General features: G+C 39.2%; 1 protein-coding gene across 3 annotated transcripts in view; it reads right to left on the bottom strand.

Moving 5' to 3' along the window:
• Positions 1-12,592, bottom strand: part of LOC117514497 (MAGUK p55 subfamily member 6-like) — a 29,493-nt gene extending 16,901 nt beyond the window's left edge. The window contains exons 1-4 of one of the 3 annotated variants that reach the window (XM_034174987.1): positions 12,469-12,590; positions 7,066-7,145; positions 2,201-2,314; positions 803-921 (exon numbers count right to left, since the gene is read on the bottom strand). In XM_034174987.1, the coding sequence (XP_034030878.1) occupies positions 803-921; positions 2,201-2,231 (150 nt within the window). In that variant the 5' untranslated portion in view covers positions 2,232-2,314; positions 7,066-7,145; positions 12,469-12,590. Of the gene's footprint in view, positions 1-313; positions 364-802; positions 922-2,200; positions 2,315-7,065; positions 7,146-12,468 lie in introns of those variants that run through there. The other 2 variants (XM_034174986.1, XM_034174988.1) reach the window with 2 other exon arrangements.
• Between the last annotated feature and the right edge of the window lie 352 nt (positions 12,593-12,944).

The raw sequence follows: 12,944 nt of genomic DNA, 5'->3' as shown, positions 1-12,944 counted from the left end.
CAGCAGAGCAAAGGTCCAAGTCTTTAGGATCCTGGTGCTTCCTGTCTTACCCTACAGTCAGATTAGCTACAAATAAGGGTGACAAGCAGTTAGTGTTTGTTGCTTGATGGGCGTTCCTGGGGTGTGCCCAGATCATGGTTACTTGGTGTTACTGTGCACAATGTTAGTAGTCAATAGTTTAGAAAGGACGGGGAAACTGGACACTATCAATATGAGCTTTTCCTCCATGTTTGACTGTTTAATAGAACCAAAGTTCGATTCATTTGTTTCAATAAAGCGTGTTTCATGGTGATGTTCCTGTATCACTAGTTACCTTGCCAATATCTCACAAAGATCTCTTGCAAATAATCTCAGAGGTATTATCTGGTTACAAAAACAGGGGTTGTAGGTTTATTAAGTGTTTATTTTTCATTAACGTTTACAAAATCTAAGAGGAAAAAAAAAAGCTTAAGAAATTTATACAAAAATACAGCTCATCTGCAAGTGCATTCTGCCATCTTGGATGATGTTACTCAAGCAACCAACTGGCGTACCTCATACTGCCATCAAGAAGCCTTCACTTGGGTTGATAATCACCGTATCATGTCGCTCAGCATTTGCATCAGACTTCTTGTCCATTGTGGCCTCACCTGGTTGGGTGGCATAGCGACCACTTGTCTCTTTGTAAATCATCCACCATGATTGAAAATGAATGCAGCTGGTTGCTTTTTCTCTGCCTCTTGTCACTAACCTGACCCTTTGGCTTTTTTTGTTTTTTATTTTGTAACAGGCATGGAACTGTAGGAATGAGTGCATTTGTTACCTTAGCGAGGGAGCGGACAATGGGGCTCTCCATGACACCCCTGAGGAAGATCAGGTCAATATCTTTGGCTCCTGTGCCTGATGGCAGATCTTTCAGATTGTCCAAGACCTGCTGCATGACTGAACAGGAAACAAATGTAAATAAAAATAATCAAAATGCTGAGCCAGTAAAAATGGCGACAAATGTTTTAAACCCCACAACTTGCCGATGGGTTTAAAAAGCATATTTTCTTGTGTGTGTGTGTGTGTCATTCAGCAGTTATTCACAACCACTTGGCACCAAACTGCATTTTCAAATTTCCGATAATCCAAATACTAATATCGTGCCCTGCCTGCTTCTGTCAGGGAAAAATAACAAAAATCAAAGTTTTACAAAAGCAAAAAACAAAACAAAAAAAAACACTTCATCAAAAATCACTGTTGCATATGGCTCATAAAAAATGCCCAAACATAAAGTTTATAAAGATACTGTAAAAAATATAAAAAAAAAATCTGTAGCCTGATGCAGACAGCACACAGAAAACAACATAAATATTGTCACGAAAGACAGTACAACAAAAAAACAAAACAGGTATAGCACACTACATGTATGTACATCATATGTATAACGTGACATCCCCACTACCTTTCCCCAACATTGGTGCATATGTAGATTCCATCTTTTTACATTTTTGTAAAATAAATAATTAAAAGAAATTTTCCACGTGTTTTTTTTCCTACATTTAGACATTTTTAGTTTTACCTACTTCTTCCCATGACTGTGCCTTTTTCCGCACAGGTGCAAGACTTGCAGGTACAGTAAAAAAAAAAAAAAAAAAAAATAAGCCCATAGTGAGTAAAACTGTGACAGGAGGAAAATAAAATGGCCAGGAACTGCTTGTGGTCTAGTGGGTTCGCAAAAACAATGCAACTACAGTAAGAGCTTACAATGGAAGAACAAAAAGGGGGCACAGTGTCAACAGGCCATTTCACAGAGAAGAATTTCTCACTGGACCAGCAGAAACAACAAGAGCCCAGAGTGACAAAGAAATGCTTCTACAACCAGATCTGCCTGGTACTGGCTATGTGCAGCCACAAACTGAAATCAACTTATTTTGCAACTAGGCCAACATACACAATACTCTACATGTCAATAATAAATACTTTGATACTATTCTGGTACTTTAGTAAAATAAATAAATAAATAAATAAAGCCACTCCATTTTGTTTTTGTTTTGGGAATAGTCAGTTTGGCTTTTTCCCCGGAGATATAAGATGGTCAAATGAGAGGCAGCACAGATGCCCACTAATCTATCTCAGCCAGAGAAACAAGAGTATTGAAATGTTATGGAAAATGCCAAAACTTGCATGCAACATTCAAAGTGACTACATCCACAAGCAGCCTTAGTTACAGCTTTACCTGAACCAGACTTTGCACTGGCCACAGTCATTTCTTTTTCAATTCTCAGCTCAGGGTGAGGAACCTCAAAAGTCAACCAACTGCTAGTTTGCAGAATCCAGTGCAACTGGAGGGCTGAAAGAAAATAAGTAAACCATTTGAGGTCAGAATTTATGCCAGTATCACCACACAAGCCATGAAAACAAAAATTAAAATCCAGGATTCAGTTATTTGCCAATTTTTGTAATTAAGTTACTGTATCTGTAGATGAGGGATGTCCCAAACTAATCAACATGATCGAAACTGGGCGAGATTAAGGATTTTTGATTTTTAAGTGATCGGTAGTGGATAACTTAAACCTGAGTTACCAAACCATTGCAGGTTTCCTCTCACTTTGTTTCATATGCCCGGTGCCAGTGGAGAGAGCAGCCAGTCAGCGCTACTGCTGCTTTATCACAGTGTCGCAGTGCACATTTTAAAAGTACACTAACACACTCATTCACTTTAAATATGCAACAATTCTATTATATTCACACAGATCATTAACAGTGCGTGTCAGTCTTGCTCTGTTTCCTAGCATGGCAACATAGTAGTAACAGGCAGTACACGTGGTGCAAGTTTCTAAAACATATTTCGCTGTCCTTTCCTTCAAACACACACCAAGTCTGTTTATGATGGATGATGCATGTTTCTGTGTAGGCTCTCAGTTGTCCAGGTGGTTTCCATAGTAAAGAAGCTTGAATCTTCGACTGGACTGGGTTGCTTGACGCGAGAACGTTTCGCTTCAAATCACAGAAGTTTCGCAGAAGCTTCCTCAGCTAAAATTCTTGCTCTGGTGGTCTGACTTCTGTCTTGACTCTTGTAGAGAAGAATAATCAAGAAGTCACAAAAGCTGAAGTTTTAAACCTAACCAGACCCCTCCTACCGAGAGGCAGACTGCTATAGGCCAGTGACTAAACAATAGCTCTAATTAGCACCTATTGTGCTCTAGTTAGCACCCTCCTAATGACAGGGCAGCTGTCCCTCCTAATGATGGGACGGACCCTCTCTTGATGGCACCCTTGACGACTCTACTGATGACGTGAATGACTCATTACCATGAACAAAAGACTGAAACTGCTTTGACCTGAGTACCCCATTGTAAACAGGGGATAAAGCGTGTCTCAGACCCCCTCCCTGGTTAAGGCTGGGTTTCAAACGTTTCACAAAGAATGCCTCCTTGACCCCTCTCTCAAACCATTTCTTCTCTCTGGCTAATATTTTAACTTCCTTGTCCTCAAATGTGTGGTTAGTGTCTTTAAGGTGGAGATGAACTGCAGACTGAGGTCCACTGGCTCCCTCTCTGCGGTGCTGGTATAGCCTTTTGTGTAAAGGTTGCTTAGTCTCACCTATGTAGTGTTTGTTACAGTTTTCCTGACATCTGATAGAATACACTACATTGCTCTCTTGTAACGTCCTCGCGTCAAGCAACCCAGTCCAGTCGAAGATTCAAGCTTCTCTACTATGGATGATGCATGTGATACAGCCTTCTTACAAGTCAATAAGGGTGCACTTTCTGCATAAATAAGTTTTTTTTTTTCTCTTACTGTGTCTGTTGTCCTCCTGCTCAGAGACTACACAGATGTGTAGCCAGAAGGAAATGGTGTTGGAACATCCCACACCACCCCACACCCACCCCATAAAGGTCCACTTTTGAAGACATTTTAAAGACGTTTTTTGCAGTAAGGTGAAGTTTACATTTTCCTATGAGGGTTTACTTTTATTTTGTTTAATTGTTGTTTTGAATACAATTTCATTGTGTATACAAGTAGGGTTTATGTGTGCTTTGAACCCAATTACATAAGCCGTGTTACGATACACCATCTTTGACTTCAGAGCAGGTTTTGCTGAGCTATGGTGCAATTGCATTAGACTGCCAGGCAACACTTATGTACCAGTGTCACAGACCAAACAGCCCCCCCCCTAAAAATTGGTCCCCCCTGCCTGCACTGTGCATGTCATTTCAGACCACAACCACACATCTGAGATGGGCTCTCTCCATCCAAAGTGATCAAATTGATTAATGGGATTATTAATAATCAGATTATAAAATAATACCTCTTAAATCATTCTAAAGTCAGTTTTAAGCAGAAATGAGGCCATTTTAAGGAGAAACAAGGCGATAATTGTCGAGTCGTTATTGGTGCTTTGAAATGACACAGGCGCAGCTGCGGCGCTTTGATCGGTCTGCTGTCTTATTATGAAATAATGCTGAATTTATGTGGAAACAATTATTGTACAAAAGCTTCAGATATCTGTCACTGAGATAGATGATGACTGGAGTGGAGGTTTAAGCAGAAACGAGGCGATAATCAGTGAATTGCTGGTGACGCTCATAAATGACGCTGCTGACACTCAGGAAAGACCACAATTTATGCAACACTCATTTCTTTAGATATCTCCAAGTATGCAGTTTCACTAAGAAAGTGTTCTCCTCATCCCCTTACCTGTCACCTAATAACCAATTAGACAGCATCTTGGAGCTCGAGCCCTTTGAGAAGAAATGGGTTTCAGCGATATACTTTGATAAGGGGTTTAATAAGGCATCCTGGGAGAAAACTAAAACTGCATGGGAGAGTGATTTGGGGGTGGTGCTCTCAGAGGAGGCGTGGAGGGGGAGCCTTTCTCGAGTACACACCTCTTAACTGTGAGTACGCCATGGATTAATTCAATTTAAGGTGCTCCATCGTCTCCACTACTCTACTTGCCAGAATTTTTCTCACTACAAACTCTGCCTGCCCGAGATGCAGTAACAGCCCAGCTTCAGTGGGGCATATGTTTTGGGCCTGCACCTCTCTAAACAGTTACTGGGTCAGTATTTTTGAGGTATGCTCTCATATGTGCCATTTTCAGCATAGCGCCCCCCCACCCCCCAAAATTGTGAGGTTACAAATTTACAGGCGAATGCTTTGGCATTTGCTTCATTACTTGCTCGCAGACATTCTTTTTAACTGGAAGGCAAAGAAACCCCCATTGTTTCTACAGTGGTTGAAGGAGGTGCTTTCCTTTTTGCCACTGGAAAAACTCAGACACAAGACAAGCAAAAGAAGCAAGGACTTTTCTGCGACCTGGAATTCTTTTGTGGACTACATCGAACTTTGGTGTTCAATGTAGTCGATGTTGGTATGTTATGTATGTTCAGTTAAATGTGAAAATAGGAAAATAAAGTGTTTAAAATAAATAAATTAATTAATTAATAAATGACACTGCTGAACTTTGAAATGACGCATGGACAGTGTAGGCAGGGTGGACTGATTTTTAGGAGGGACCGTTCAGTCTGTGACACCGGCACTGTGCTTGACCACACCTCTTTTTTGGACCAACATGCCCATAGGTGCGCATATGATTCTCCTCTGTATTTACAGTTGTATGCAAAAGTTTTGGCACCCCTGATAATTTTCATCATTTTCCTTTATAAATCATCATTCCATTATAATCATCATAACAATGGAGAACTTTAATCCCTGCATCTTTATCCTGGATGGATGATACAGCCTTAGAAATACAATTTTATTTTAAAATTTATTTAACAAAAATACTATAAACAACTACATCAAAACAGACACTGATCACGCCTAACAAGTTCAGAAAAGATGCCAACGTCTCACTCAGAAATCTAACTTCAGCAAGTGTTTTCTTTGGATGCTCTGACATGAAATTAGAAATTTCCATTTGCGACTCAATCATTAACACACCAAGATTAACAATTGAGAGAGACGGCCATTGAGAAGCTGTTTCCTTTTCTTTTGGGCTAAAGGTTGTAACAGCCACACAGGGTTACCATGACTACAAACGTTGCGTTACAAACACAGTCAACAAAAACAGTCCTACTAGGGCTGAAATGATTAGTCGAGTAACTAATAATTCGATTCGTTTGAGGCATTCTGTGCCTTGAAGTGCCGTTTAACGTTGTAGTACATATGCCATTGTAGTACATATGCAAGGCCTGTGTGTGGCACTGTAACATCCCCAGGAAAAAAAAAAACAAAAAACAGAAGAAAACTAGAGCATGCACATAAGCTGTGTAAGAGCTAAACAATGTAGCACCAGAAGCTACAACTTTCCAACGTGATACACAGAGTAAAATAAAGCTTTTAAAGATAAAGAGGGTCCATGCTGATCATCTGAAATAGACTTACTGCGCATTTAAAGTAAAGCAGCGTGTTTGTGTATTTTTAAAAACACGGTCTGGTCCACTGGTTGCTCTCCGCTCTACGTGCACTTTAAGTCAATCAAGTTTATTCAAAAACTGCCTTTATTCGGATTTGATCAGAGTTTTGATCGACAGGGTGGAGACTGGATTTATCAATGTGGATTTTGTGGAAAAGCTGCACTCCAGAGCCCAGTTTTTCACAGGCTGTGCTCACGTTCACATGCAGCCTGACTGAGTAGATTACACCGACCGCCTGCACTTACGGTCCGGGAAAGATCCAAAACTTGTAAAGATGTGAAAAAAATAAATAAATAAATTACCCAGGAAAACACAAAGGGATACCCTAAATTTCACAATCTGCTTGATGGCGCAGCAACATTGTGCCATTGCTGAGGGAGAGCCCTGTACTATTGATGTTGTTTAAAAACAAAAAAGTACTTTTTATCCCATTACTCGATTAAATAATAATAAATAAATAATAATACTCCATTTCAAAAATATTCTATAGCTATAGCCCTAAAACCTACCAATACATGAGTATGTAGTTGACAAAACAGAGGTACAGCATGGACAGGCTAGTTTAACTGTGCAAACAAATGCACCATTGCACTCTATTCACACATATGATAATAATAATAATACACAAAAAACAGTTATTCAGAACCACAAAGTGTAATGAAACAAAAGAGCTCACCTTCACACTGTTCAATTCATCAGTGCAGCAGTCCAACACGGAGTCCCACTCTCACCAAACACATATCTGGGACCTCTGAGCTAAGAAAGAAAAAGGAGAACATCTGCCTGATTCCAAATGACTTCAGTTCAAATTAAACAGTAATTCTTATAATGGCCCAATAAGTACTTTCACATGTCTCTTCAGTGAATGCTGTGGCCCGTCACTGCTGCTCCTGCTCAGTCATTTACATGATTATGCAGCCGTTCTGACTGGCTAAGTTAACCACATGACCAATGCCATTTTAAGAATCACTGCCACCAGCAAAACACAGAAAGCAAATACAGAGTATCTGTAGTAATAGTAACAGCATTGTTGCTATACCCTGAGCTGTAATAATTTAGTTGTCTGTTAAAAACACCTTTAAACAACAACATTTTTAGCAAATATTTTTGCAATCATAAAACATTTTACAGTAGGTAATATCTTTGACATTTTCCCCTGAAGAATTATTTAATAAACAGTCACCTGTCTGCTAATTTTTATTCCAACCAAACAACAAAAACATACTACAATTTACATGTCCTTTTGTCATTTTAAAATTTTCTAGCCTCCGCAATATTAATTTTAAGGAAGCTGTGATTTGAGGGTGAAAAAAGTTTTTAACATTGCAAAGTTATCAAATCAGGCCTGAGGTGAAATTGTGCACAATCCACCACACTACGGTCACTACACTACACTATACTACAAATGCTTGATCAGAGTTGGCAACTCTCCAGGCAGACAAACAGTCCATCCCCACCTCCTGAATGTGTCCATCTATCTGTGGAAGCCAGATGATACGTTGGCGACCCCTTGGCCTTCTCCAGTTGCTGCAGAAGGCCAAGGGGTTGCACTGCACACTGGATCATGCTCAAGCAAGCTGATCATGTGGCAACATCATCAAAGTTGACATACACTGCATCCGAGTCTCCCTAAGTGTAACTTTGAAAAAATAAATAAGTATTAAGTAAGAGTCCTGCAGACACTCTGCTTGTTTAACCTTGAGGCCAAAACTTGTGCAAGGTATTTGAAGGCATCATCATATGGATATTTGGATATGTCATTCAAAGCGCATATTAAACAAATATGTAGGACTGCTTTTTTGCATTTACGCAATATCTCTAAAATCAGAAAGGTCTTGTCTCAGAGTGATGCTGAAAAACTAATTCATGCATTTATTTCCTCTAGGCTGGACTATTGCAATTCATTATTATCAGGTTGTCCTAAAAGTTCCCTAAAAAGCCTTCAGTTAATTCAAAATGCTGCAGCTAGAGTGCTGACGGGGACTAGAAGGAGAGAGCATATCTCACCCATATTGGCCTCTCTTCATTGGCTTCCTGTTAATTCTAGAATAGAATTTAAAATTCTTCTTCTTACTTATAAGGTTTTGAATAATCAGGTCCCATCTTATCTTAGGGACCTCGTAGTACCATATCACCCCAATAGAGCGCTTCGCTCTCAGACTGCAGGCTTATTTGTAGTTCCTAGGGTTTGTAAGAGTAGAATGGGAGGCAGAGCCTTCAGCTTTCAGGCTCCTCTCCTGTGGAACCAGCTCCCAATTCAGATCAGGGAGACAGACACCCTCTCTACTTTTAAGATTAGGCTTAAAACTTTCCTTTTTGCTAAAGCTTATAGTTAGGGCTGGATCAGGTGACCCTGAACCATCCCTTAGTTATGCTGCTATAGACGTAGACTGCTGGGGGGTTCCCATGATGCACTGTTTCTTTCTCTTTTTGCTCTGTATGCACCACTCTGCATTTAATCATTAGTGATCGATCTCTGCTCCCCTCCACAGCATGTCTTTTTCCTGGTTCTCTCCCTCAGCCCCAACCAGTCCCAGCAGAAGACTGCCCCTCCCTGAGCCTGGTTCTGCTGGAGGTTTCTTCCTGTTAAAAGGGAGTTTTTCCTTCCCACTGTAGCCAAGTGCTTGCTCACAGGGGGTCGTTTTGACCGTTGGGGTTTTACATCATTATTGTATGGCCTTGCCTTACAATATAAAGCGCCTTGGGGCAACTGTTTGTTGTGATTTGGCGCTATCTAAAAAAAAAATTGATAGAAAAAAATTGAAAAATTGAAATTGATTGATTGATCATCTCAGTCACTGTAAAAAAATAAAACTGACATTTTTGAACACTTTCTTACATTTTATGGACTTGACAAATAATCACTTCAGTGATTATTGATTTAATATTAAGGATTAATCAATTATGAAAAAAATTATTAGTTGCATGCTCCTGCCAAAGCTACAGTCCAAATCCCTACTACCGTGGAAACATGTTGGATTGAAGATCAACGTGACAGGGGTGACAATTAATGTGACTGAGTCACTATCAGTGTTGCCAAGTCTAATAACTCAACTAAGCAACCCCCATCTTAAAAAAAGAAGCCAAAACTAAAGATCTCTGAGCAAGCTCACAATATGATACCCACCCCTGCTCTGCTATACTAGATGGCTGTATTACAATCAGAGGTAATAAATCATTTGTTGTGAAATACCTGAATTAACAAACTGGTCAACCTCTGCATCACAACTTCAAATGGTGCGCTGTTTGAACTTTCGATTATGGTGTTTACATGAGTTGTTTAAAGAATATTCCATCCATATTCCTGTTAAGATGTTGCAAAACATCTTCTGATTAATGACTAACAGCCACATTATGTCCTCATGATTTATGTGTTACAAAATGCTGTTAAAAGTCCACCAGAAGGCCAAAGTTGAACTGAGGTGTTTATATGACACTGGACAACGCACAGATAATCTGACTAAATTCAGCACACACCAAGTGTTAATCAGATTATTGCTAACTCTAATCATGACTTTATCTGGGTTAAGGTAATCAGAAAATACTATTTAAATGCCAGTGTCTCATTCATAATGTGATCTTAATAGGATTAAGGTCAGAATAATGTCCATATAAATGCATATACTGTAATCCACAAACCGGTTTAGGAGGAATTCTGGGGGAGGTCCACTAGAGTCCTTTGATTGAGAGAGTAATGACATGACGAGTCGGGGGGAAAAAAAACGGTCATGTGACTCATAGTGCCATCTTGGGTTCAAAATAGCATTCAATGTTAATCTATCTGCATGTAAATCCAGCTATTTTATTTATTTATTGGCTGAAAATGCCAGGTTGTTGTGCATTTGGATGCACAAATAGACATAGCAAGGGCTTCAAGATGTACAAATCCCTTCAGATCTGAACAGAAGAAAAATTTGGGAAAATAAAGTCAGCCTTGTGGGATGGAAGCATCTTCATTGTCAATGTTTTGCAAGGTAAATTTATTATTCAGTCCTATGTGCAGTAAAACTCACCTAAACCGTCATTGTATAAACCAGATATTCGCTGTCAATAGACAAAAAAAAAGTCCCAAAGTTTTTGTATTGTTTTTCATGTAATACGAGTAAACACCGTATATAATGGATTTTGTTTAACGAATTTTTCACTCACATCAGATAAAATGTCCAGTCTGATCACAGTAACAGAGGTACAAATTAAAGTTCAGCACTGACACTTGCCAATTCAAGGAAATCGCGACCGGAGTCATTTCTGTGATTAAAAGACCGGCCATTTATTTTTTTCACACCATGCTCAGACTCGGACCTGCAGCCTGGACGTGCAGCTGTTAAATCAGACACAAAAGGCTGTGGTCTGACACTTTTCTGCTTTCATTCCGTCATCTGCCATCATATTTTAATAATTTTTGCAGTGCGCACGCTGATTACAAATGGATCAGAGTCAGAAAAAAGAAAACTGTACACCTTACCTTTGAATTGGTGGCAATGATTGTAGAAAGAAAAGCTTGAGGGTCAAATTAATCCATAATAAATCATAATCCAGCGACGGAGAACTTTAAAACTGTCACACACGCCATTGCATGACACGAAGTTACAGAGCTTCAGAAGCATAGATCAGCATTTAAATTAATTAAATAAATAATCATAAATTGTAAATTTAATAGCTTAACTATTTTTATATTTATTTTGACAGTACCTGGACGTGCTGCTGTATGTGGTTAAATGATTTAAAAAAACGTTGAAACATAAAAGGTTCATTCAGTAGTTTGGCGCAGTCAAAACCAAAATGGCGCCATGTTCTAAGTTGATGTTACTCTTCTCGATCAAGGGACTCTAGGGTCCACTGGTCCTAACCTTTATATATTATTTGATGGTATATATTACAACCCCAAACTGAGTTTAAAGTTCACAAATAAATGTAACACTTTCAAATAGCTAACAAACCAGATCCAGTTTAGATAAATTTACAAAACATCATTAGTCACCTTTAACTGTACTGTTGTCTATAAATCTGTTGATTTGAAAATTAATAAATAATGGCAATTCACCACAATTAAATGTTTTTTTTTTAAACTGTCACACTTTTGCAAGCCTACCATAACTGTATAAACTTCAATGGACCCCAGGACAAGGGCCACAATGGAAAATAGTGCTCGCACTTGTGTGTATCCTTTTATGATCAGGTTTACTGCATCTATTTTATACAATACAACATAATAATGAATTAAAACAAATAAAATTGCGCTTAGATGAACAAGGTATAAATACCACCCACATTTTTGTTTAAGGGGGCAATTTTGAGAGTTAAACGTACAGGTTTCCACTCGCCTCCAGCAGCTAATTTTAGCTCTCCCTTACCAAAAAGTAGTATATGCAAGTATGTTTCAAGTATACTTCTAGTTTACTTTTTATATACTTATCAGTACTATTTTTTGATAAGGGCTGCTTCAGAACATAAAGTCAGCTGGTGACTTTATAGAGATTTGAGAGGAAACCTGCAAGCTGCTGGTTCTCTGTGTCACACGATTTTCTATCCTGAATGAATTCTATTTAATAGCGTAGAGAAAAGCGACCCCGTGGAGAAACAGAAAGGAAGAAGGCGAAAGAACTTACTTTAGTTAGCGTCATGCTACATGTTCTGTGGGCACGTGTTACCATTCATCTACAGCTAGCCATACGTGGTTAATTTAGCAGCGTTTATACAAACTGTACCGGCTTATAAGCAGATAAACATGGAAGTTGTTCGAACGCCAGCAACGTTTTGTCAGGTCTTCATTATTTCTTTGTCCTGTGTTATGGCTCACGCAGGGAAGCTTAACTAGCTTAGGTAGTCCGCTTGCTAGCGAAAACTTAACACACGTTACATATATGCCGGTGTAACGCTTCCTAATTACTACAAACTGAGTGACGTTAGATAAGATGGCTAAAGCAGCAAAACAAATGTTAACTATTTTTTTGTGTGGCGGACGTAGCTTGCGATAGTTAGCATCAAACAAGCTAACAGATGACGACAGCATCAAACAAGCTAACTAATCGGACATCGCCGCTTATCAGCTGATGGAACAGATGAACTGATATCTTACCTGATTTTCTCACTCTGATCCAGTCACACAGCAACGCTTGCTTTCGTGAAAGGCACCGATCGTTTGCGCAACAGTAGTAGAACATTTCCAGTAGGTGTTTGCGCCTGTTTCTCAGCGTCTCCGTGCGCGCCCACACACAAACACACTCATACAGTTGTATGCAAAAGTTTGTGCACCCCTGATAATTATCATGATTTTCCTTTATAAATTATTGATTGTATCACAAATTTCAGTTAAATATGTAGCAGACGAACACACTGAGAAAGTGTGCAATAATTATTTAAAGAAAATTAGGCAGGTGCATAAATTTTGGACACCCTTTAGTCCATGAGCCAAGCAGGTTTTCGGTACCACTTAAGGGGAATAAACAACACTTTGAATCCAGCCTCAGTGTATCATGGCCTACAAAAAAATGTATGATAGCCATCCCACGGTGGTAGCTGTATCCATGTAGGGGTCAGTGCAGAATTACACAG

Source organism: Thalassophryne amazonica, chromosome 7, assembly GCF_902500255.1.
Source record: "Thalassophryne amazonica chromosome 7, fThaAma1.1, whole genome shotgun sequence".
NCBI classification, from domain to species: Eukaryota; Metazoa; Chordata; class Actinopteri; order Batrachoidiformes; family Batrachoididae; genus Thalassophryne; species Thalassophryne amazonica.
Note: the sequence above shows the minus strand (reverse complement) of the source record. Positions and strands in the feature narration are given on the sequence as shown.